The 26692-nt window shown below is 43.4% G+C and overlaps 2 protein-coding genes across 5 annotated transcripts in view; both read left to right on the top strand.

The window, feature by feature from the left end:
- Positions 1 to 2047, top strand: part of LOC139406671 (disabled homolog 1-like) — an 88931-nt gene extending 86884 nt beyond the window's left edge. For all 3 annotated transcript variants that reach the window (XM_071149540.1, XM_071149538.1, XM_071149539.1), the window contains one exon: positions 316 to 2047. In XM_071149540.1, the coding sequence (XP_071005641.1) occupies positions 316 to 381 (66 nt within the window). In that variant the 3' untranslated portion in view covers positions 382 to 2047. The remainder of the gene's footprint in view (positions 1 to 315) is intronic.
- Positions 2048 to 2788: 741 nt separating this feature from the next.
- On the top strand, positions 2789 to 26690 carry LOC139406670 (FYN-binding protein 1). Of its 2 annotated transcripts, XM_071149536.1 has the most exons (18): positions 2789 to 3096; positions 11551 to 13010; positions 13305 to 13450; positions 15289 to 15450; positions 15776 to 16112; positions 16262 to 16374; positions 16713 to 16738; positions 16927 to 17109; positions 17626 to 17785; positions 20122 to 20304; positions 20706 to 20784; positions 23581 to 23609; positions 23777 to 23846; positions 23952 to 24023; positions 25257 to 25279; positions 25556 to 25586; positions 25697 to 25802; positions 25921 to 26690. In XM_071149536.1, the coding sequence occupies exons 1-17, from the start codon at positions 3088 to 3090 to the stop codon at positions 25776 to 25778; spliced, it is 3165 nt and encodes a 1054-aa protein (XP_071005637.1). In that variant the 5' UTR covers positions 2789 to 3087; the 3' UTR covers positions 25779 to 25802; positions 25921 to 26690. The 2 variants fall into 2 exon arrangements, with proteins under 2 accessions (XP_071005637.1, XP_071005638.1); XM_071149537.1 differs by lacking the exons at positions 25697 to 25802; positions 25921 to 26690 and having other exon boundaries at positions 2943 to 3096; positions 25254 to 25279; positions 25556 to 25694.
- The last annotated feature ends 2 nt before the right edge of the window (positions 26691 to 26692 follow it).

Below are 26692 nucleotides of genomic sequence, written 5' to 3' on the forward strand. Positions count from 1 at the left end.
ATTGCCCTCTGGTGTTGACAACAGGAACTGAATGTGTTGAAACTGGGATTTGAGACTAAGGAGTATGTAGACAGAAGGGGACCTGGGTTCAGGCCCGACTCGGGTCCAAGTACTTGTACTTTGAGTGTTTGCTTGAGTCTACCTGGAGTGCCACATGGGTAGCGTTTGCGGTTTTGGGACTTTTTTACTGGTTTGATGAGCCAGACAAGCTCAAACAGGCACAAATAAAGTATTTGAAACCCAGGTCTAGTTCAGACCAAGTGGGTCATGCTAATGCTAACATGCTAACAGTGTCTCCTCTCCCTCTGTCTGCAGGGGAAGGATCTCTGTCTGCAGGGAAAGGATCCTCTCTACGCCCAGGTCAACAAAGGGAAGAAATAAAGAGACACACTGGACACTGGACACTGGACTGACCAACCAACGCTGACCAACCAACCCGATGTGTGTGTGTGTGTGTGTGTGTTACTCCTCTCAAGCAGCAGCCTGGCCACCCCTCTAACAAAGGATAGAACGCTCCATCTACTCCCTCTACTCTCTTTTCATTCATTCATCTCTCCGTCTCTCTCTCTCTCTCCCTCCATCAAACGTTGCTAAAGACTATGCTGCCAAAAGGGGACTGGGCCAAGTGTTGTCTCCCTTCCTAACTCACACAGTGTTATCAGACATGGACCAAATGAGTGTCTGTAGCGAGTGGATCCTGTGGGACGAGGCCGGAATGGTATGCTGGGATCCTTATTTTTGATTAGCCAGTTTATTGGGATCTTGGCATCTGATTGGCTGTTTGGGTGTTTCACCTTCATGTGAGCATCTGCTGGATGACTATGCAGAAACAGACTCTCTGGGAGCTACTCACACACACACACACCGACACAGTGTTTTGCCAAATGTCTCGTCTCAGACAGATTCAGAGGGAAGGCTTCAGAGGGAATGGACTCAGCGGGGCATGGATGTTGCCAGCCTAACGGGCACCGCCTGGCATGGACGAACATTGCCAAATTACCAGGCACCTCCGCCTTCGGATGGATGTTGCCAAACTAACTGATTCTGTGATTGAACTGCTCATTCTCTATAATAGCTTTTGTACAATATCGATTAAAACAGACAAGGGGAAATTGAGTTTTTATTTTATAAATCCATCAAGACGCTCTACTGTCAGCTCTACTGGAGTTGCACATTCACATGGCTTTAAGAGACCTGATCGTTGGTTTGCCAAACTCATTTTGTAAATAATAATAATAACAACAACAACAACAATGATCATTCTGTCCGCAGGACTTCTGTGCCATAAAATAGGCAGGCTTCAGTTAGGCTACCAGAAGGTATCAAGCAATACCAACATCTCCTCTGTCTGTCTGTCTGTCTGTCTGTCTGTCTGTCTGTCTGTCCAGGTTTCTGTTGCTCTCTCAACCCCTGACGTTGTTTGGTCTATGATCCTATAAGTGTCTTTCCCTAACTCAGACCTCGTCTACACTGCAGTCCTTTGTTGATCAATATCCATGTGCCCTGTAACCTCGTACAGTCATACCATCCTCCTGTCTGTGCGTCATATAATCTCTCAGTCTGAGTGACGGGAGCATTACCCATCATCACAACCACACCAGACACTCCCTACAGCTGTATGTCTGTCATCAGCCCCTAGCCCTGCTCAGCTGTCTGCCTCCATGTTTGTCTGTCGGCCGGTCTATCCGTCCGTCTGTCTCTGCTAGTACTACATCAACTGTGATGCCAATGACTCCCTATTTTATGGCCAGAATCTCTGTGTAATTAGACTTCTCTGGACTGACAACTGATTAATAACGACGTTTGGACAATAGAAGAAGATGAGGAAGTGGACTAAAAAGGGAAAAAAATGCTGTTTGATTACGTAACATTTCTAGACATATTTTAACCTTACCTCAGATAGCGGTTTCTTAATGTAAATTGACACATTATTTTTTATCTTTATGAATACAACAGCATTCTACAGTGGATTTTTAGAGGACTTTTATTTTCTGTTGATTTACATCTCCACCATGTATTACAGTTCCTATTAAACACATCCCAATGACAGCTGGTTCCGGGTGATCACTACGCATGTGACGTGTGCGCGCCTAATCTCTTTGTCTTCTCTCACCTGCCTGATAGACACAGGATGGCTTTAATGAAGGTTCAGTAGACTACTTGTATGAATAATATCCTACAGTACACCTGTACTCTATGTTTCTCTAACTAGCCATATTGAGTACACACAACGTATTATTATGTCCACGTTTTTACACAATCCATTTAAATCTGTGTTTCTGTATCTTGTATGGCTTGTGTCTTCTGAATGCAGTTTAAATACACCTGTTCTTGGAATGCTGACAGACTCCTCAAGCTGTCTTATTTCATTGTCTCTGTTTGTCTGGAAGACGTAATAAAGCTAGCTATGGGCAACATGGGCATAGGCCTACATATATCACTGCCATAGGCACACACAGCAATAGGATATAAGCTATCACGTCCGTGTCATTTACCTGTTTTGCCGAACATTTGTGATATGACTCAACTGTAACGGCCTATTTCATTGTGGTTGGAAAACAATCGCGCTTCTATGGCACCAGCTACGAGGAATGACACACACTGCATGCCGGACAACATTCCTGTTGGATGAGAGCTGTCAGAAAGTGCATCATACACGTTGCGTTGAACTGCCTTTAGCTCTCGACACCGCCGGACCGGTTTAACTGGACGGACCGTTTCTGCGATGTGCGCGTGAATATTTCTATGAGCGTGGGAGAGAGAATTCCAACCTGACTTCCATCCCAGAACCAAACCAGCTAAGAAACACATGCGGAGAGAGAGTAGTTCAATGTAAGGGTCTGTAGACCAGTCTAATCCTCTGTTAGTAGGCGAGAACAGTAACATTTTGCCGGTAGCCTCCTGGACTGTTGACACTGGAGAAAGTTATTCCGAGTTATTGTGTTGACTGTTTTGTGTAACTGCTTGTTGTAAGGACGTTAACGGAACTAGCCAGAATGAGAGGCTGAAGTTGCCACCTGGATAAAGCGAGAATAGAGGTGGAACAAGGCTACCCATAGCTGTCTGTTGCTGGTTGAATTACGCACGATGGACCAGGTAAACCTTATCTGGTGTTATTACACTTTCAGTACTAAGACTCGTCTCATTCTCTCTCGCGGACACACACAGCGCCGTGCTGTTATAACGTAACCATGGTTCACGAATAGAGTTCCGTGCCACTGTTACATTTTCTATTACTGTATAGTTAGATAGAGAGTTGGCATGATGCCCATGCTTCTTGTCTCAACAACTATTAGTTGTTGGTGGTTCTTCTCTCTGGTTTATTACTAGATATGGCTATATTGTTTACCTTCTAAAGTCGATGTCATTGACCCCGCGGGAAATCTAATTGGCATAATAAAAAATGCCCATCAAAATCTGTCTGTTTAAACTAGAGATATAAATATATATTTTTTTGCATGGGCTGCGTCTCAAACCACTACATCCGCCAATGGCGGCCTTCCACATCTGTGGTGGAAGGTGGCTGAGCTACAGCAGTGTTTGTCAGACAATGAGACATCCAGATAAACGGTTTGAGCTACAAACTAATGCTCTATGGAATGATGACAGTCTCATAAACACGGTGGTGTTCTCGGTTTTACTCTATGACCACCTCAAGCATCATGGGATTAGTCTGAATTCAGTACCTCTGATCTGCCAACTTCTGTCTGTAGTCTCTGAACAGTTTGGGTGAGATTCTCAGATTCTCGGTTGTTTTGCTCTGGGACCCCCACAAGCCTCACAAGACTATTTGGAAGGTAGCCCTGTGCCAGTTTTAAAAATGAATGGATGTACAGTGCCTTCAGAAAGTATTCATACCCCTTGACTTATTCCACATTTTTTTGTGTTACAGACAGAATTGAAAAATAATTCAAACAAATGGTTTTCTCACCCATCTACACACACCACACCATAATGACAAAGTGAAAACATGTTTTTAGAAATGTTTGTAAATGTATTGAAAATTAAATACAGAGATATATAATTTACATAAGTATTCACACCCCCGAGTCCATACTTAGCAGAAGCACCTTTGGCAGCGATTACAGTTCTCTGGGTAAGTCTTTCCACACCTGGATTGCGCAACATTTGCCCATTATTATTTTCAGAAACTCCAGTGTAGATTTGGGCTTGTGTTTTAGGTTATTGTCCTGCTGAAAGGTGAATTCATCTCCCAGTGTCTGATGGAAAACAGACTGAACCAAGTTTTCCTTTAGGATTTTGCCAGTTCTTAGCTCCTCCATTCCATGTATTTTTTATCCTTTAAAGCTCCCCAGTCCTTAATGATTACAAGCATACCTATAACATGATTCAGCCACCACAATGCTTGAAAATATGGAGAGTGGTAAGTACACAGTAATGTGTTGTAATGGATTTGCCCTAAACATAACACCTTGTATTCAGGACAAAAAGTGAATTGCTTTGCCACATTTTTTTGCAGTATTACTTTAGTGCCTTGTTGCAAACAGGATGCATGTTTTGGAATAGACCTTACAGTGAAGTGCTTAACTATGAGCCCCTAACCAACAATGCAGTTTAAAAAAAAAGAAAATACGAATAAGAAATAAAAGTAAGAGGTAATTAAAGAGCAGCAGTAAGATAACAATAGCGAGACTAGAATGGGAGAGTGTTCGGTCCTCCTTTTCCTGTAGTCCACAATCATCTCCTTTGTCTTGATCACATTGAGGAAGAGGTTGTTGTCCTGGCACCACACGGCCAGGTCTCTGACCTCCTCCCTATAGGCTGACTCGTTGTTGTCGGTGACTGTTGTATCATCGGCAAACTTAATGATGGTGTTGGAGTCGTGCCTGGCCGTGCAGTCATGAGTGAACAGGGAGTACAGGAGGGGACCGAGCACGCAACCCTGAGGGGCCCCAGTGTTGGAGATCAGCGTGGCAGAAGTGTTGTTACCTACCCTTACGACCTGGGGGCGGCCCGTTAGGAAGTCCAGGATCCAGTTACAGAGGGAGGTGTTTAGTCCCAGGGTCCTTAGCTTATTGATGAGCTTTGAGGGCACTTTGGTGTTGTGTGCCGAGCTGTAGTCAATGAATAGCATTCTCACATAAGTGTTCCTTTTGTCCAGGTGGGAAAGGGCAGTGTGGAGTGCAGTAGAGATTGCATCATCTGTGGATCTGTTAGGGCGGTATGCAAATTGGAGTGTGTCTAGGGTTTCTGGGATAATGGTGTTGATGTGAGCTATGACCAGCCTTTCAAAGCACTTCATGGCTATAGATGTGCTATAGTTATTTAGGCAGGTTATCTTAGTGTTCTTGGGCACAGGGACTATGGTGGTCTGCTTAAAACATGTTGGTATTACAGACTTTGATAGGGAGAGGTTGAAAATGTCAGTGAAGACACTTGCCAGTTGGTCAGCGCATGCTCGCAGTATACGCCCAGGTAATCCGTCTGGCCTTGCGGCCTTGTGAATGTTTACCTGCTTAAAGGTCTTACTCACGTCGGCTGCGGAGAGCGTGATCACACAGTCTTCCGGAACAGCTGGTGCTCTCATGCATGTTTCAGTGTTATGTGCCTCGAAGCGAGCATAGAAGCAGTTTAGCTCATCTGGTAGGATCGTGTCACTGGGCAGCTCTCGGCTGTGCTTTATTTGTAGCCTGTAATGGTTTGCAAGCCCTGCCACATTCGACAAGCATCAGAGCCGGGGTGGTACAATTCGATCTTAGTCCTGTATTGACGCTTTGCCTGTTTGATGGTTCGTCGGAGGGCATAGCAAGATTTCTTATAAGCTTCCGGGTTAGAGTCACGCTCCTTGAAAGCGGCAGCTCTAGCCTTTAGCTCAGTGCAGATGTTGTCTGTAATCCATGGTTTCTGGTTGGAGTATGTACGTACTGTCACTGTGGGGACGACATCATCGATGCACTTATTGATGAAGACAATGACTGATGTGGTGTACTCCTCAATGCCATCGGAGGAATCCCAAAATATATTCCTGTCTGTGCTAGCAAAACAGTCCTTTAGTTTAGCATCTGCTTCATCTGACCACTTTTATATTGATCGAGTCACTGGTGCTTTTTGCTTGTAAGCAGGAATTAGGAGGCTATAATTATGGTCAGATTGGCAAAATGGAGGGCAAGGGAAAGCTTTGTATGCGTCTCTGTGTGTGGAGTAAAGGTCGTCCATGATTCTTTTCCTCTGGTTGCGCATTGAACATGCTGATAGAAATTTGGTAAGACCGATTTAAGTTTCCCTGCATTAAAGTCCCCGGCCACTAGGAGCGCCGCCTCTGGGTGAGCATTTTCCTGTTTGCTTATGGCGGAATACAGCTCATTTAGTGCGGTCTTAGTGCCAGCATCAGTCTGTGGTGGTATGTAGACAGCTACGAAAAAATACAGATGAAAACTCTCTAGGTAGATAGTGTGGTCTACAGCTTATCATGAAATACTCTACCTCAGGCGAGCAAAACCTCAAGACTTCCTTAGGTATCGTGCACCAGCTGTTATTTACAAAAATACATAGTCACCCACCCCTTGTCTTACCAGATACCGCTGTTCAATCCTGCTGGTAGAGCGTATAACCAGACAGCTGTATGTTGATAATGTCATCGTTCAGCCACGACTCCGTGAAGCATAAGATATTACAGTTTTGAATGTCCTGTTGGTCGTTTAATCTTCCACGCAGGTCATCGATTTTATTTTCCAAAGATTGAAAAGATTGCTAGCAGAATGGAAGGCAGTGGGGGTTTATTCGACCGCTCACAAATTCACAGAAGGCAGCCCGCCCTCCGGCCCCTTTTTCTCTGCCTTCTCTTTAAGCAAATGACGGGGATCTGGGCCTGTGCCGGGGAAGGCAGTATGTCATTCACGTTGGGCTCGTCAGACTTGTTAAAGGAAAAAAAGGATTCTGCCAGTTTGTGGTGAGTAATCACAGTTCTGATGTCCAGAAGTTATTTTCGGTTATTAGAGACGATAGCAAAAACATTATGTACAAAATAAGAGAAAAAAAAGAAGTTGCAAAGAAAAAAACAACAACACACAATTGGATAGGAACACGTAAAACGTCAGCCTTCTTTTCCGCCGCCATTATTGACCTCATGGTGAAATCCCTGAGCGGTTTCCTCCCTCTCTGGCAACTGAGTGAGGAAGGGCACCTGTATCTTTATGGTGACTGGGTGTATTGATACACCCTCCAAAGTGTAATTAACAACTTCACCATGTTCAAAGGGATATTCAATGTCTACTTTTTTTTTTACCCATCTACCAATAGGTGCCCTTCTTTGTGAGGCATTGGGAAATCTCCCTGGTCTTTGTGGAGGAATCTCTGTTTGAAATTCACTGCTCAACTGAGGGACCTTACAGATAATTGTATGTGTGGGATACAGAGATGAGGCAGTCTTTCAAAAATCTTGTTAAACATTATTATTGCACACTGAGTGAGTCCATGCACCTTATTATGTGACTTGTTAAGCACATTTTTACTCCTGAACATATTTAGGCTTGCCATAACAAGGGGGTTGAATAGTTACAGTGTAAGTCGGAAGTTTACATACACTTAGGTTGGAGTCATTAAAACTTGTTTTTCAACCACCACAAATTTCTTGTTAACAAACTATAGTTTTGGCAAGTCGGTTAGGACATCTACTTTGTGCATGACACTAGTAATTTTTCCAACAATTGTTTACAGACAGATTATTTCACTTATAATTCACTGTATCACAATTCCAGTAGGTCAGAAGTTTACATACACAGAGTTGACTGTGCCTTTAAACAGCTTGGAAAATTCCAGAAAATTATGTCATGGCTTTAGAAGCTTCTGATTGACATAATTTGAGTCAATTGGAGGTGTACCTGTGGATGTATTTCAAGGCCTACCTTCAAACTCAGTGCCTCTTTGCTTGACATCAAGGGAAAATCAAAAGAAATCAGCCGAGGCTGTCTGGTTCATCCTTGGGAGCAATTTTCAAACGCCTGAAGGTACCATGTTCATCTGTACAAACAATAGTACGCAAGTATAAACACCATGGGACCACGCAGCCGTCATTCCGGTCAGGAAGGAGACGCGTTCTGTCTCCTAGAGATGAACGTACTTTGGTGCGGAAAGTGCAAATCAATCCCAGAACAACAGCAAAGGACCTTGTGAAGATGCTGGAGGAAACAGGTACAAAAGTATCTATATCCACAGTAAAACTAGTCCTATATCGACATAACCTGAAAGGTCGCTCAGCAAGGAAGAAGCCACTGCTCCAAAACCGTCATAAAAAAAGCCTGACTATGGTTGGCAACTGCACATGGGGACAAAGATTGTACTTTTTGGAGAAATGTTGTCTGGTCTGATAAAACAAAAATAGAACTGTTTGGCCATAATGACCATCATTATGTTTGGAGGAAAAAGGGGGAGGCTTGCAAGCCGAAGAACACCATCCCAACCGTGAAGCACGGGGTGGCAGCATCATGTTGTGGGTGTGCTTTGCTGCAGGAGGGACTGGTGCACTTCACAAACTAGATGGCATTATAAAGAAAGAAAATTATGTGGATACATTGAAGCAACACCTCAAGACATCAGTCAGGAAGTTAAAGCTTGGTCGCAAATGTTTCTTCCAAATGGACAATGACCCCAAGCATACTTCCAAAGTTGTAACAAATTGGCTCAAGGACAACAAAGTCAAGGTATTGGAGTGGCCATCACAAAGCCCTGACCTCAATCCTATAGAAAATTTGTGGACAGAACTGAAAAAGCGTGTGTGAGCAAGGAGGCCCACAAACCTGACTCAGTGACACCAGCTCTGTCAGGAGGTATGGGCCAAAATTCACCCAACTTATTGTGGGAAGCTTGTGGAAGGCTACCCAAAACGTTTGACCCAAGTTAAACAATTTAAGGGCTATGCTACCAAATACTAATTGAGTGTATGTAAACTTCTAACCCAGTGGGAATGTGATGAAAGAAATAAAAGCTTAAATTAATGATTCTCGCTACTATTATTCTGACATTTCACATTCTTAAAATTAATTGGTTATCCTAACTGACCTAAGATAGGGAATTCTTACTAGGATTAAATGTCAGGAATTGTGAAAAACTGATTTAAATGTATTTGGCTAAAGTGTATGTAAACTTCCGACTTCTGTATTGACTCAAGACATTTCAGCTTTTCATTTTTTATTAAATTGAAAAAAAAATTAAAACATTCCACTTTAACATTATGGAGTATTGTGTTTAAGCCTGTAGCAAAAAAATCTAAATATAATACATTTTATTAAGTTCAGGCTGTAACGCATCAACATGTGAAAAAAGTCAAGGGGTGTGAATACCTTCTGATGGCGCTATATACATTGTGTACATAACATTAAGAACACTTTCCATGACAGACTGATTAGTTGAATTCAGGTGAAAGCTATGATCCCTTATTGATGTCACTTGTTAAATCCACTTCAATCAGTGTGGATGAAGGGGAGGAGACAGGTTAAAAACATTTTTATTTTTGACAATTGAGGCATGGATTGTGTATGTGTGCCATTCATAGGATGAATGGGTAAGACAAAATATTTAAGTGCCTTTGAACGGGGTATGGTATTAGGTGCCAGGCGCACCGGTTTGTGTCAAGAACTGCAATGCTGCTGGGTTTTTCATGCTCAACAGTGTCCTGTGTATATCAAGAATGGTCCACCAGCAAAAGGACATCCAGCCAACTTGACACTGTTGGGAGCATTGGAGTCAACATGGGCCAACATTCCTGTGGAACGCTTTGACACCTTGTATACGAATTGAAGCTATTCAGAACACCAAAGTTGGGGGCGGGGGGATTAACAATAATAATATCCTGATCTCTCAGATATAAACTCAGCAAAAAAGGAAGCGTCCTTTCACTGTCAACTGCGTTTATTTTCAGCAAACTTAACATGTGTTAATATTTGTATGAACATAACAAGATTCAACAACTGAGACATAAACTGAACAAGTTCCACAGACATGTGACTAACAGAAATGGAATAATGTGTCCCTGAACAAAGGGGGGGTCAAAATCAAAAGTAACAGTCAGTATCTGGTGTGGCCACCAGCTGCATTAAGTACTGCAGTGCATCTCCTCCTCGTGGACTGCATCAGATTTGTCAGTTCTTGCTGTGAGATGTTACCCCACTCTTCCACCAAGGCACTGCAAGTTCCTGGACATTTCTGGGGGGAATGGCCCTAGCCCTCATCCTCCGATCCAACAGGTCCCAGACATGCTCAATGGGATTGAAACCCGGGCTCTTCACTGGCCATGGCAGAACACTGACATTCCTGTCTTGCAGGAAATCACGCACAGAACGAGCAGTATGGCTGGTGGCATTGTCATGCTGGAGGGTCATGTCAGGACGAGCCTGCAGGAAGGGTACCACATGAGGGAGGAGGATGTCTTCCCTGTAACGCACAGCATTGAGATTGCCTGCAATGACAACAAGTTCAGTCCGATGATGCTGTGACACACCGCCCCAGACCATAACGGACCCTCCACCTCCAAATGAATCCCGCTCCAGAGTACAGGCCTCGGTGTAACGCTCATTCCTTCGACGACAAACGTGAATCCGACCGTCACCCCTGGTGAGAAAAAACTGCGACTCGTCAATGAAGAGCACTTTTTGCCAGTCCTGTCTGGTCCAGCGACGGTGGGTTTGTGCCCATAGGCGACGTTGTTGCCGGTGATGTCTGGTGAGGACCTGCCTTACAACAGGCCTACAAGCCCTCAGTCCAGCCTTTCACAGCCTATTGTGGACAGTCTGAGCACTGATGGAGGGATTGTGCGCTCCTGGTGTGACTCGGGCAGTTGTTGTTGCCATCCTGTACCTGTCCCGCAGGTGTGATGTTCGGATGTACCAATCCTGTGCAGGTGTTGTCACAAGTGGTCTGCCACTGCAAAGACGATCAGCTGTCCGTCCTGTCTCCCTGTAGCGCTGTCTTCGGCGTCTCACAGTATGGACATTGCAATTTATTGCCCTGGCCACATCTGCAGTCCTCATGCCTCCTTCCTCACACAGATGAGCAGGGACCCTGGGCATTTTTTTCAGAGTCAGTAGAATTGCCTCTTTAGTGTCCTAAGTTTTCATAATTGTGACTCTTAAGAGGAATATTAATAAATGTCACATTATTTAGTGCAGGTAAGGGCAACACTTTTTGTAATAACTTCTGATTTGATTTTAAATCTCTGTATTTGTCTCTCAGTGTGTGTGTATGGATGGTAGAAATATGATGTGGTATAGCAGGACAGAGTGATTCATGCTAAAGCTGGCTACTGGGTTTCTATTGGCATTTTTGTTGCCAATGGCAGTTGTGCACTCGGCCTTGAAAGTTATCTAGGAGGAACACTGGATTATCCGGTCACTTAGTTTGTTTTATTTTATGTTGATTTAGACTATGAAGAGAGAGAGAGAGAGAGAGAGAGAGAGAGAGAGAGAGAGAGAGAGTGGTACAGTTAGGAAGGGCTCAAAGATAACCTGTGATTTGAAATTAAATGATGATTCCTTTCTCCTGAGGTACATGTTTTCCACCCATCTCACCCCCTCCCCTCCTTTATCTCTCTCTCAGGAAGAAGATCTGGACTTCAAGTCCTTGAGGGCAAAGTTCCAATATGAGGAAGTGCTGCTGAAGCAGCCAAAGACCAAACCTGCCCTTCCTGTGAAACCTAAAGTCCTGTCCCCTCCTCACAGCCCAACAAACTCCCTTCCTTCCTTCAGCCCCACATCACACACACCCTCCAACTCACGCAGCCTAACGCCCGGAGCTCGACCCTCCCTCCTCACCTCCCTCCAGGAGAAGGGTGACATTGCACCCCGAGTCATCTTCAAGGGAAATGAGAAGAAGGTAAAGGGAAAAGACAAGAATGAGGGGAAGGTGAAATTACTAGGTAAAAAGAAGGCAGAGGCTGACAAAGAAAAGGCAGATAGAGAGATGAATGGCGGGAAAGACGATGTAGAAGATCTGCTGGACCAGAAACAGAAGACAGAGGCAGACCTAGTCATTAAGAACAAGAAGGTGTCCCTGTTGTCCCCTAGGGGGTTTAAGGGGGGTAGTGTCGAGCTGGAAGATTCTTCGCCACCGCCCATATATGCAACAGTAAAGAAGAAGGGTTTTCGGGGCATCGGGAAGCCTGTGAAATCAGGGAAGAAAGGGAAAGAGAGAAAAGATGAGTTTCCTCCTCTCCCCATGTTGGACATAGCCAGCCCAGACATGGCTGGCCCTGAACCTCTCATCGCTCTAACAACCTTCAGAACCCCATCACCCCATGCTAATATACCCACACCAACTGCCCTCATCCCACCGGCCCCAGCAGCTCACATTACCCTCTTACCCCTTGCCCCGAAACCTGCCCCAGCACTAGATGCCCTCTTACCCTCTGAGCTGTTACCCTCCACCCTGATGCCTGCACCAGCAGCTGAAACCATTACAGTCGCTACACCACCCGACCCCATTCCAATGATCCCCGACCCTCCTATCGTTGAGCCCATCCCTGTTGCCCCCCTTACCCTGGAGTTAGAAACCTCAGCTGAGACCATCCCAGCCCCCACCCTTTCTGTATTGGTTCCCCCCAGCCCTACCCCTTCCCCTGTTCCTGCCCTACCCAGCCCGGTACCAACTCCCCCAGTCACCCCTAACCCCTCTGCTATCTCCACCTTACCACCACCCACTATAGCCACCCCACGTCGACCTGCTATTGCCAGGCCACCCCCACCCGCTGACCCTACCCCCTCTCCACCTCCACCTCCAGCTCCTGAACTTGTACCTGAACCTGAGTCTGTAGTAGTGGATGCTGCTGTTGTAGTCGAGGCCTCTGCCTCTCCACCTCCCTCTCACACACCCCTTTCCCCAGCGGTGGACCCCCAAGTCACACCCCCGTCCCACCAGCCTGAGAGCCTCGTGTCGGTCCAGGAACGACCACTCTCAGCCCTGTCGGCTCTAGGGCGAGCAGAGGAAATGAGTCCACCAAAAAAAAGAGGAACAGAGATCATCTTCGATGCTCTGGAGAAGGCCAAGAGAAAGTTTGGCAGGTGCACAATATACCTTTAATACATACACATTAACGTTAACATCAACTATTCTAACATACTATCCCAACATATTATCCTGACATATTATCCTGACATATTATCCTGACATATTATCCTGACATATTATCCCAACATATTATCCTGACATTATCCTGACATATTATCCTGACATATTATCCTAACATATAGCGTTTCCTGTCCATTGCTCATCCCCCAGTCGCTTTAGATAAGAGTCTGATAAATAACCATATTGTTATTATTACCATCTAATTAACTCCATCTCTTTTCTCCCAGCCCTTTGACCACACCCACCATAGAGGACCAACCCCCACTCCCCCACAAATCCCTCCCTGAGCTCCCACCAATCGACTACGATGACCAGGCCGGGGCGGGGCCCCCTACACCCCTGAAACCGTCCCTGGTCAAAAGTGTTGACGTTAGTAAGTGTCTGCATCTCTCTTTCCCTAAGGCCCTTGTTCTCTCTCTTCCTCGCTCTTTCTTTCATTCTATATATCTCTCCTTTTTCTGTTCACTCTACTTTTGTACTCACTCTGAACATGAAGTACACAGGAGTGCAGCTCACCCCTACACCCTAGGTAAGACTTTGCATGGTGGAATGGTTTAGATATCTTAAGAGGGTGTCAGCTAGGTTGGTATGCAGGAGGTCAGGTATGCTGCTGGATCTAGGCTGCCAGAGAGTCCCTGGCCTGCAGTAGGTGTTATGTGGTTGTTGTTGCAACGCTGTAGACACGGAACAGCAGAGAAGGTCGAATACCTCTCTGTGCCAGAAACATCTTTGTCTTGAGGAGGGCTGAGGGGAGGAGGATGGGGAAGCAGGGTTGGGTAGGTTACTTTCTAAATGTAATCCATCACAGTTACTAGTTACCTGTCCAAAATAGTTATCAGTAACATAATTTTTGATTACCCAAACTCAGTAATGTGATCTGATTACTTTCAGTTACTTTTGGATTACTTCCCCCTTAAGCAACATTAGAATCAGACAAAAAGGATCCATGAAACCCATTTGGTGTGTCATCATAGGGGTCTCTGACTTGTGGTCAGACTCTCTCAGGTGGAACAAATGTAAAACTTGCGCCTTTTTTCAATGCTGAATTGAATGTCATAATTTATTTTTTCGCAAACATACTTCCTGAATTTAAAAGTAATTCAAGAAGTTAGCATCGAGTTTTTCAAAAGTATCTGTAATCTGATTACAATATTTGAACTGGTGACATAACTGATTACAGTTAGTTTTAAAAGCATGAGATTACATTTAACTGATTACATTAAATAAGTTACCCCCCAACCCTATGGGGAAGTGAGGAGGAGGAGGAAAGGGGGAGGAAGAGAGTGGGAGAGTAGGGCGTAGGTGAGTAGGAGAATGGGGAGAGTAGGGCGTAGGTGAGGAGGAGAAGGGGAGAGTAGGGCGTAGGTGAGGAGGAGAAGGGGGAGAGTAGGGCATAGGTGAGGGGAAGGGAAGAGTAGGACGTAGAAAGAGAGGTATTTAAACTATCTTTGGTGTGTCACTATGGGGCAGTGTTTCTGTCAAAGTTAGCATGACTGGGTGCTGCTGCCAATGTCTTGTGTTCTAACTCTCTTGTTGGTGATGATTACATCGTTTTAATTTGAGGAATGTAGTTATCAGTTAAACAGAGTGTTCCTCCCGGCTGACCTAGTGAACAGGCCAGTTCAACCACTCAGACTCTCGCTTCACGGCGTTGTACTACAACAAAACAACAACCTACACACTGTAGTTTTCACTGCTTTATCTTTCTTAGTATTGAATAGGTTTGGGCTGTATCCAGATTTTCATACCTTCATACCGTTCCTGTACCATACCAGGGTATACAGTGTTACCAGCAGTACCGACAAGGGGCTCTATTTCTTTCCAAATGCTAAAAAAATATTATTATAATTTTAAAAAATGAAGCATAGAACACATTTAGGCAGCAGGGATCTTGATCCAGGAGGGGATTGATTGTCTCTGCTGTAACCAAGAAGTTTGATCTTGCAAGCTAGCCACTAGCAAGGTTTAACATCACATTTTACAGTGTAGAAATAGGCAGGGTTTATGACTGTCTGTGGTAACTATTGACGACCCAGGAGCCCTGCGCTGGAGATCATTTAATTGGCACATCTTAGTTAACTTATAGTTTTAAGCAGCGGCATAGCACACACAGCCCAAGCTTCATACTGTCATTTCTAAATACCCTGGTATACTGTATATATGGTATACATGCCCAAGCCTTATATTGAACCTTTTTCTCTCTCTCTTTAGGGCAGGCGTTTCCTGTGTTGGAGAGGATAGCAGGGGACGTGATACCAGACCTGTTGGAGGCACCCCCTCCTCTCTCGAGGAGGTGCCTTCCGGAGGCCTCCACCCTGCGACCCCTGCAAGAGAAACCCCTACGACTCCCCTCCATGAACCTGACCGCCCATGGTACATCCTACCCACCTCTCCTCACACTGGACATGTTCTGTCACTAAAGAGCTCCACAGCAGTGTGTTCACAAACCACAGTAGAAAACCACATTACATTGCACACAGACAAACATATCTCTCTCACACACACACACACACACACACACACACACACACACACACACACACACACACACACACACACACACACACACACACACACACACACACACACACACACACACACACACACACTAATAAACTGGGAAACTAAAAGAGAAAGGATAGAGTAGTTATCAGTGTGTGGTTCTTCATGTTGGGTAACTATCTGTCTCTCTTTTCAGCTGGGGAGATTCCTGCTCCTCTAGAGTTCTCCGGAGCCGGTCCTGCTCTTGACGTTCCCGAGTTTGAGTCCCTAGAAGCCCTAGAAATCCAGCCTGCAGACTTGGTGGAGATAGAGGGGTCAGAATGGGGGAATGGAGAATATGGTGACAACATTCCAGAGACAGTGCTTCTAAAGCAGGAGATTCTGGAAGAGGGGGAGGGGCTTCCAGAATTCGAGGACCACAGAGTTCCAGAATCAGAACCGCTGGTCGAGGTTCCATTGGAGGTTCGGGTGGAGTTTATCCAAGAAACTGTCCCTGCCTCCCCTTCCAGCCAGGACCCCCAGCCAGAGGCAGGGTAACACAACCAGCTAACTCTTACTCTCTCTCAAACGTACCTCATTCTTGCCTTAAAAAGAACACATCCAGCTCCCGTTCTCGACTAGAATAGTGTTCTATGTCATGTTCTTGTCCCTGACTGACCGTTCCACACCCCCACCCCTCCAGAGCTGAGACAGAAGACGGCACCTCTGAGAGCTGTGACAAAGCCAATGAAGACATGCCCTCAGCCAAACAGAAGGTCAAGGGTCAACCCACCAAGAAGAAGAAGGAACCAAAGAGTAAGACACGGGAACCTTACATTAAGTTCTCACTCAGATACCATCCACCAGTATGAGCGTTTCGAGCTGTGGGTGTGAATCTGTGAGATGAGGTCAGATGTTGAGTATGTGTGTACTGTACGTAATGTTATGTAGGCCAGTGTCTCTAGCAGTGAAGCTGATATGCGTGTTTATCTCTTTTCTCCTATTGACCCTAGACAGACTGGCATTGCTACCGCTCTCATTGATTTGATCTTATCTAGCCATAACTGCATCCAATAAGATGAACTAACATAAAATATGTTTTCAGATGTCAACATGTTTTCTTAACTATTTATCTTCCTGTTATCTTTTCACAGACCCATATGCTGAGACTCAGCCTCCGGTAAGGAAGATTCTGGGTCTTTTGATTGGTTGATAGCTTAATATTTGACCATGTTTGACCCAGGTCTGTGTTACACATAGTAAAAGCTCCTCTATCGTTCAGACACTTCTCTGCATCCATCCTGTGGGAATCGAATCACCCAGTGAAGATCTTATCAGACATGACCCTCATCTTCCTATTGTTTTCAGACTAAAGGAACATCCAGGGGTGGCTGGTCTTTTAAGAGGCCTGCTCCGGAAAACCCAGAGGAGAAAGATATGAAGAAGAAAGAAAAACAATATCTGGAGAAGGAGAAGAAAGAACAGAAAGAGAGAGAGAAGAAGGAGCAGAAAGAGAGAGAGAAGAAAGAAAATGAGATGAAGAAGTTTAAGGTGAGAGATCCTTAGAGGAGAGGAGAGCGGAATAGTGTTCTCGGTAGTAGAAACCAGTGTGATTTCATTCCTTCAAGATGATAGATTAACTGAACATCATGGCTACACGGTAGTAACATCACTTATCACAGAGCGATGTATTCACATGGTTAACTTAAATTTTTGAGCAAAACTCCCAATGACGTCTATGAACGATTTTCACAGAAGTCACTGTTGGATCTCAAGTCTGATTACTAACGACAAGAGAGGGAGTGGGATTTATAGGAAACATCATATAACCCTAACCCAAGTGTTGCTAGTACACACAGTGCACACTACACTACAACCCTCAGTAACACAGATTAATACACAGGGTAATATCAACAGTAGCAGCCCCTCTAGCAGAGTAGGACATTAATGTAAAGCCCAGCTGGATTAACAGATTTACATTGCATTCATCGCACTCTACAGTCAATACAGTATGGGACCGCTGAGATGATATTTTCACTGTGTGTGCATGCCTGCGTGCGTATACAGATAACAGGTCAGGAGGAGGCTATATATCAGGCTACAGTGACGGTAGCATCTAAAGGACGTAAGGACGACCTGGCTGTGAAGAATAGGGACATCGTCAGCATCATACGGACCACAAACTGCCCCAAAGGAAAATGGCTAGCCAGGGACAGCACTAATACATGTAAGTTACACACCTACCTAACCCCTGACCTCTGACCTCTACATAAATACAGATGGGAATAAAATGAGTCAAATAGTTCAACATCTACAGTAGTTGCTTGATTGTGGGATTCCAGACAGGTTGTTGTGTTGTCATTACTTACAGACCTACTGTATGTGAAAACAGCCTTGCAGGTGGATTCAACATGAGTTACATGTATGTGTGTTTACAAACTATCTGTGTGTGTAGATGGGTACATCTCAGTTATAGCAGGTGTAGTTAGTGTTATATCTATGTGTGTATAGATGGGTACATCTCAGTTATAGCAGGTGTAGTTAGTGTTATATCTATGTGTGTATAGATGGGTACATCTCAGTTATAGCAGGTGTAGTTAGTGTTTTATCTGTGTGTGTAGATGGGTACATCTCAGTTATAGCAGGTGTAGTTAGTGTTATATATATATGTGTGTGTAGATGGGTACATCTCAGTTATAGCAGGTGTAGTTAGTGTTATATCTATGTGTGTATAGATGGGTACATCTCAGTAATAGCAGGTGTAGTTAGTGTTATATCTATGTGTGTACAGATGGGTACATCTCAGTTATAGCAGGTGTAGTTAGTGTTATATCTATGTGTGTGAAGATGGGTACATCTCAGTTATAGCAGGTGTAGTTAGTGTTATATCTATGTGTGTGTGTGTGTAGATGGGTACATCTCAGTAATAGCAGGTGTAGTTAGTGTTATATCTATGTGTGTGTAGATGGGTACATCTCAGTTATAGCAGGTGTAGTTAGTGTTATATATATGTGTGTATTGATGGGTACATCTCAGTTATAGCAGGTGTAGTTAGTGTTTTATCTGTGTGTGTATAGATGGGTACATCTCAGTTATAGCAGGTATAGTTAGTGTTATATCTATGTGTGTGTAGATGGGTACATCTCAGTTATAGCAGGTGTAGTTAGTGTTATATATATGTGTGTGTGTGTGTGTAGATGGGTACATCTCAGTAATAGCAGGTGTAGTTAGTGTTATATCTATGTGTGTGTAGATGGGTACATCTCAGTTATAGCAGGTGTAGTTAGTGTTATATCTATGTGTGTATTGATGGGTACATCTCAGTTATAGCAGGTGTAGTTAGTGTTATATCTATGTGTGTGTGTAGATGGGTACATCTCAGTTATAGCAGGTGTAGTTAGTGTTATATATATATATATCTGTGTGTGTAGATGGGTACATCTCAGTTATAGCAGGTGTAGTTAGTGTTATATCTATGTGTGTACAGATGGGTACATCTCAGTTATAGCAGGTGTAGTTAGTGTTTTATCTGTGTGTGTAGATGGGTACGTCTCAGTTATAGCAGGTGTAGTTAGTGTTTTATCTGTGTGTGTAGATGGGTACATCTCAGTTATAGCAGGTGTAGTTAGTGTTATATATACCTGTGTGTGTAGATGGGTACATCTCAGTTATAGCAGGTGTAGTTAGTGTTATATATATCTGTGTGTGTAGATGGGTACATCTCAGTTATAGCAGGTGTAGTTAGTGTTATATCTACGTGTGTATAGATGGGCACATCTCAGTTATAGCAGGTGTAGTTAGTGTTTTATCTATGTGTGTATAGATAGGTACATCTCAGTAATAGCAGGTGTAGTTAGTGTTATATCTATCTGTGTACAGATGGGTACATCTCAGTTATAGCAGGTGTAGTTAGTGTTATATCTATGTGTGTGTGTGTGTATAGATGGGTACATCCCAGTAATAGCAGGTGTAGTTAGTGGTATATCTATGTGTGTGTAGATGGGTACATCTCAGTAATAGAAGGTGTAGTTAGTGTTTTATCTGTGTGTGTATAGATTGGTACATCTCAGTAATAGCAGGTGTAGTTAGTGTTATATCTATGTGTGTATAGATAGGTACATCTCAGTAATAGCATGTGTAGTTAGTGTTATATCTATGTGTGTGTGTGTAGATGGGTACATCTCAGTAATAGCAGGTGTAGTTAGTGTTATATCTATGTGTGTGTAGATGGGTACATCTCAGTTATAGCAGGTGTAGTTAGTGTTATATCTATGTGTGTGTAGATGGGTACATCCCAGTAATAGCAGGTGTAGTTAGTGTTATATCTATGTGTGTATAGATGGGTACATCTTAGTAATAGCAGGTGTAGTTAGTGTTTTATCTGTGTGTGTATAGATGGATACATCTCAGTAATAGCAGGTGTAGTTAGTGTTTTATCTGTGTGTGTATAGATGGGTACATCTCAGTAATAGCAGGTGTAGTTAGTGTTTTATCTGTGTGTGTATAGATGGATACATCTCAGTAATAGCAGGTGTAGTTAGTGTTTTATCTGTGTGTGTATAGATGGGTACATCTCAGTGAGCCAGGTGGAGTTGGACATTAAGGAGATGTTGGAGCTGGGGAAGAAGGCTTCTCATGCCATCAGCCATAAGGACAGCAGTACTGTGGTAGAACAGGGAGGAGAGCTGGCCAGGATGGGCAACAGGACTTCCAATCACTACCCACTACAGGACGATACAGGCAGCTGTAAGTACTCCGCTGTCCACAGTTATTCATTTAGTGCACGTGCACACGAGTCATGTTGTGGATCCAAATGACATGTATCCCTCCTCGTGGGTGGAATGTTATTCATATTCTTCATCATTAATAAAGATTATTTCAAAGAATCCGATGAAAATCTGGTGTTTCTATGTCAAACTATTTTGTTACATTTCAGTCTTCTGAGATGTATATAAAGTGTCATTTTGGATGCAAACTCAAAATTGAATACATTTCCACTTTATATCTGACATGGTACAGGTGTCATCTGTTTTTTTTAAGCCCATAACCACGTGTGTGAGGTGTATACTTTTGTTTCGATGTAGATTTGTTAAAGACTACCAAAAAACACTGCTGTCAAAAGTTAAACTGTGTGTGTTCTCCCTCAGTTACAGACGACAGTGAGGAGTGGACGAATGATGACGATGAACCTCTCTCCTACCCCATTGAGGAAGATCCTACAGAGAGGTCAGTACACACTGCAATGTTAACTGTTTGAACAGGCATGTTTAGATGTGGGAACTATTCACCATTGGGACTATTCAACAGGGGCCCAGGGAATTTAGGTCTTTCCTATGCACTCCTTTCCTACGCACTTCTCAGTATTTGATATTCAGACTTAACTTTTTCAGTCACGTAATTCGCTCTGCAGGTGTGGCTACCCTGCTCTCTCTGAATACATTACATTCAAACACTGAAAACCCTCCCACTTGCTGGCCAACAGAGTTTCTCATGGAGTCTCCATTCAATTGGGTTTTCAGTACATTTATCTTAAGCCATCCCTTTCCAGTGTACCTTTAATTCAAATTTTGTCGACAGTCTCGATAACTTATCCAGTTGAAGTCTGAAGTTTACATACACCTTAGCCAAATACATTTAAACTCAGTTTTTCACAATTCCTGACATTTAATCATAGTAAAAATTCCCGTCTTAGGTCAGTTAGGATCACCACTTTATTTTATTTTAATGTCAGAATAATAGTAGAGAGAATTATTTATTTCAGCTTTTATTTCTTTCATCACATTCCCAGTGGATCGGAAGTTTACATACACTCAATTAGTATTTGGTAGCATTGCCTTGAAATTGTTTAACTTGGGTCAAACATTTCGGGAAGCCTTCCACAAGCTTCCCACAATAAGTTGGGTGAATTTTGGCCCATTCCTCCTGACAGAGCTGGTGTAACTGAGTCAGGTTTGTAGGCCTCCTTGCTCACACACACTTTTTCAGTTCTACACACACATTTTCTATAGGATTGAGGTCAGGGCTTTGTGATGGCCACTCCAATACCTTGGCTTTGTTGTCCTTAAGCCATTTTGCCACAACTTTGGAAGCATGCTTGGGGTCATTGTCCATTTGGAAGACACATTTGCGACCAAGCTTCAACTTCCCGACTGACGTCTTCAGATGTTGCTTCAATATATCCACATAGTTTTCTTTCCTCATGATGCCATCTATTTTGTGACGTGCACCAGTCCCTCCTGCAGCAAAGCACCCTCACAACATGATGCTGCCACCCCTGTGCTTCACGGTTGGGATGGTGTTCTTTCAGCTTGCAAGCCTCCCCCTTTTTCCTCCAAACATAACAATGGTCATTATAGCCAAATGGTTCTATTTTTGTTTCATCAGACCAAAGGATATTTCTCCAAAAAGTATGATCTTTGTCCCCATGTGCAGTTGCAAACCGTAGTCTGGCTTTTTTTATGGCGGTTTTGGAGCAGTGGCTTCTTCCTTGCTGAGCGGCCTTTCAGGTTATGTCGATATTGGACTCGTTTTACTGTGGATATAGATACTTTTGTTACTGTTTCCTCCAGCATCTTCACAAGGTCCTTTGCTGTTGTTCTGGGATTGATTTGCACTTTTCGCACCAAAATAGGAGACAGAACGCGTCTCTTTCCTGAGCGGTATGACGGCTGCGTGGTCCCATGGTGTTTATACTTGCGTACTATTGTTTGTACAGATGAACGTGGTACCTTCAGGCATTTGAAAATTGCTCCCAAGGATGAACCAAACTTGTGGAGGTCTACAATCTTTTTTTCTGACGCCTCGGCTGATTTCTTTTGATTTTCCCTTGATGTCAAGCAAAGAGGCACTGAGTTTGAAGGTAGGCTTTGAAATACATCCACAGGTACGCCTCCAATTGACTCAAATTATGTCAATTAGCCTATCAGAAGCTTCTAAAGCCATGACATCATTTTCTGGAATTTTCCAAGCTGTTTAAAAGGCACAGTCAACTCAGTGTATGTAAACTTCTGACCCACTGGAATTGTGATACAGTGAATTATAAGTGAAATAATCTGTAATCAATTGTTGGGAAAATTACTTGTGTCATGGACAAAGTAGATGTCCTAACCGACTTGCCAAAACTATCGTTTTTTAATGAACAATAAATGTGTGGAGTGGTTGAAAAACGAGTTTTAATGACTCCAACCTAAGTGTATGTAAACTTCTGACTTCAACTGTACATGGGGAGAACGGGTTCAGAGTATAGGGATGAATGAAAGAATACCATCAACTCGGCAGGTTCAGCCCTACAGAAACATAAAGCGTGGATCTCCAGATTTCATCCATGCAAATTCTGAAGGCAAACAATGAACATTTGGAATAATAATAATAATACTGTTTCACATTTGTCACATTTGTCTCCAGGGACCATAAGGAATAATCATCTAAGACAATTGCTATGCATATTTAAAATTCCCTTCTCCAAACGGATTGCTCATTTACCCAGCTCATCAATTTATACATAACAGTGCATGGAGAATGCTGTTATTTCTATTTGAAGAAATAAAGTAGATGCTTTCTCCACTTTTAACCGGCAGATTCGCACCGACCTTATTCATGTTTTCTTCGAGCGTAAAGGTGGTGGAATTATGAGGGAATTAAATACAGGTCAGAATACAGTGTATCTGTAGACACACCTCCCTCTGCCACGCCTTCATTTATTAGAGCTCCACCTGAAATGAATAGTGGGTGAATTTGCATGCTATTCTCATGCTTAAGTAGGCCGTCATTGTAAAGAAGAATGTGTTTTTAACTGACTTGCCTAGTTAAATAAATGTGTAAAACATAAAAAAGTATGTTTAAGGTCAGAATACAATAGAGAAAAGCTCATAAAAAGGGAATCACGTTCACTTTACGTGTGCTTAACTCTGGTCGGAATCGGGGCCCAGGGGAGTGTTATGGTGAAGGCTATCACAGTGGGGACTATTGTCCTTTGATGTCAGGAACTTTGAATCTGCATGACATCACTATTCTCTTCTGCAGTGGCCACATCCAAACAATCTCCATGACGGGTGAGTCAAGCCACTAGGTTTCAATGATCTATCAATGAGCCATGACTGACCTCAGCTTCCTGCATGTTCTGCTTATCTTTTCTTCCCTTTTTTAAATACCTAGAATACCTTTGGCTGATTACATCTGTTATTGTTTGCATTATTGTGTGTGTGTTTACTTCCTCCAGGAAGCAGAGAGCTTAGCATCCACCACCAACAAACACAGAATTACACCACCATAGATGGAATGGATATGCAGTGAGTCATGCACACACAGATAATAAGACAAGGATTTTAATAGTATTAACAATATTCTATCCATTAGCTAGCATTTCTCCCTTCTGATGTCTGTCTGTTCTGCAGGGTGAAACATGAAGCACTTCAGAAGCTGGCCACTTTCTTCCACAAACCTGTTGTAGAGGAACCCGTCAGGAGGTACATACAGTATAATTGCACACAGACACACAGATGAAGGTAAAGGTGAATGCATGTTTCCTTTGATGCTGACATCTTGTGTTTTGTTTTCTTCTCCATCTCCCTTTCTTCTCCTCCCCATCTCTCTCTTTCTTCTCCTCCCCTTCTGTTTCTTCTCCTCCCCTTCTGTTTCTTCTCCTCCCCTTCTGTTTCTTCTCCTCCCCATCTCTCTTGTACCCTCTCCATCTCTCTTTTACCCTCTCCATCTCTCTTGTACCCTCTCCATCTCTCTTTTACCCTCTCCATCTCTATTGTAACCTCTCCATCTCTCTTTTACCCTCTCCATCTCTATTTTAACCTCTCCATCTCTCTTGTACCCTCTCCATCTCTCTTTTACCCTCTCCATCTCTATTGTAACCTCTCCATCTCTATTTTAACCTCTCCATCTCTCTTGTACCCTCTCCATCTCTCTTTTACCCTCTCCATCTCTATTGTAACCTCTCCATCTCTATTTTAACCTCTCCATCTCTCTTGGACCCTCTCCATCTCTCTTTTACCCTCTCCATCTCTATTGTAACCTCTCCATCTCTCTTTTACCCTCTCCATCTCTCTTTTACCCTCTCCATCTCTCTTTTACCCTCTCCATCTCTCTTGTACCCTCTCCATCTCTCTTTTACCCTCTCCATCTCTCTTGTACCCTCTCCATCTCTCTTTTACCCTCTCCATCTCTATTGTAACCTCTCCATCTCTCTTTTACCCTCTCCATCTCTATTTTAACCTCTCCATCTCTCTTGTACCCTCTCCATCTCTCTTTTACCCTCTCCATCTCTATTTTAACCTCTCCATCTCTCTTTTACCCTCTCCATCTCTATTGTAACCTCTCCATCTCTCTTTTACCCTCTCCATCTCTATTTTAACCTCTCCATCTCTCTTTTACCCTCTCCATCTCTCTTGTACCCTCTCCATCTCTCTTACCCTCTCCATCTCTATTTTAACCTCTCCATCTCTCTTTTACCCTCTCCATCTCTCTTGTACCCTCTCCATCTCTCTTGTACCCTCTCCATCTCTATTTTAACCTCTCCATCTCTCTTTTACCCTCTCCATCTCTCTTGTACCCTCTCCATCTCTCTTGTACCCTCTCCATCTCTTTTACCCTCTCCATCTCTCTTTTACCATCTCCATCTCTCTTTTACCCTCTCCATCTCTCTCCCTAATCCCCAACTCTCGCCTTACCTACTGTCTCCCTTTGAGAAGACCTGAAGAACCTGAACCAATCAGTAAGTGAAGAGCTACGTATGGATTATGTGTACTACACATTCCACACATCAGGCCTAGTCTTTGGGCTGGTTAGCCAGACGCAGATGATCCATTTAGCATGCCTTTTTTTCATAGTCAAGGAGAGTTTCATTTGGATCCAGGAAAGCAGCCAATAAAGGTTGAGAGAATGCTGTTGGAATTTATTGAGTTCAATGAAAGGAATCCACTTTCTAATCTGACACACTAGTGTGGAAAAATATCTTATGTTTAAAACATGATCCTGTTTTACTTGCCAGGCCCCATGGAGATAGAAGAACCAGTGTACCCGTAAGTAGGAGAGGAAAGAAATGTCACATTGTGTAATCTGTTGTCAGACTAGTTTTCTGGGCTTTGTGTGTGTGTGTGCCTGTCTACCATGCATGTGTGCTTCTATGTAGATGTAAAGTGGAAGCAGATTTGGAGCTTCCAGACATGATGATTCTTTCTCCTCCTGGCCCGTTTGCAGACGACAATCAATGACACTTGGTAGACTACCAACTACAGGTAAAAATGATACTTTACATTAGCCAGCCATTAAGAATCATTGATCAGTCTGACAATACCAGTAGGCTATTGATCATGCATTGATGATGTCTGCGTCTGTTCTCTCTTCTATGAGCAGTTGGAGAGCAGAGGAACAACGGCAACATGGTATGTTGTTGAGTGCCAGTCATCTCCATGACAATCACTCAGATAACGGAGACATTAAGGATCGTTATTTGGACAACCTGCAATTGGATGGACTATTTCTCTGTTATAATATTGTTTAGGCCAGGATTCAATCCGAGAGCACCAGTCAACAATGCAGATTAAGGCAGTGTTACCGTCTTTGCAGAGACCTCATTCAAGATAAATGCTGCAATGTCGACTCAATTGGAAATGATCTTTAAAATGTCAATAACGCTATAGGGTTTCAGATTGAATCTCTTGTTTTGATGTCCATCCAGGGTTATGGAGGATGAGATGAAGGATACAGACAGAGTAGTTCTGTTTATACTAACTCTTCAATAGTTTTATACAAAGACAATTATGGGATACCATGCATAGTGTAATGTCTGTTTACAGGTGTTTGTGTTTGGCTAGATGACAAATCAACAGTCTGTATCCAGCTACTGTCGGTGTCTAAAATGACAGCCTATTCCCCATGTAATGCACTAACTTTGACCTAAGTGACACAGGGTTAACCACATAGGGCTCTGGTGAAAAGTAGTGCACTACACAGGGAAAAGGATGCTTGCCATACTGTATGAGATGTCTGATTTATATTCCCTGTGTATTTCCCATTAAGTATTAGAGTGAGGGGGAAGTTATTTGATGATGTAACCTTTAGTTGAAGTCCTGTTCATTTAGCTACCAGCTCTGCTAGTTGTGATCTGGCGATTCAATAAAAAACA

Source organism: Oncorhynchus clarkii, chromosome 4 (assembly GCF_045791955.1).
Source record: "Oncorhynchus clarkii lewisi isolate Uvic-CL-2024 chromosome 4, UVic_Ocla_1.0, whole genome shotgun sequence".
In the NCBI taxonomy this organism is placed as follows: Eukaryota; Metazoa; Chordata; class Actinopteri; order Salmoniformes; family Salmonidae; genus Oncorhynchus; species Oncorhynchus clarkii.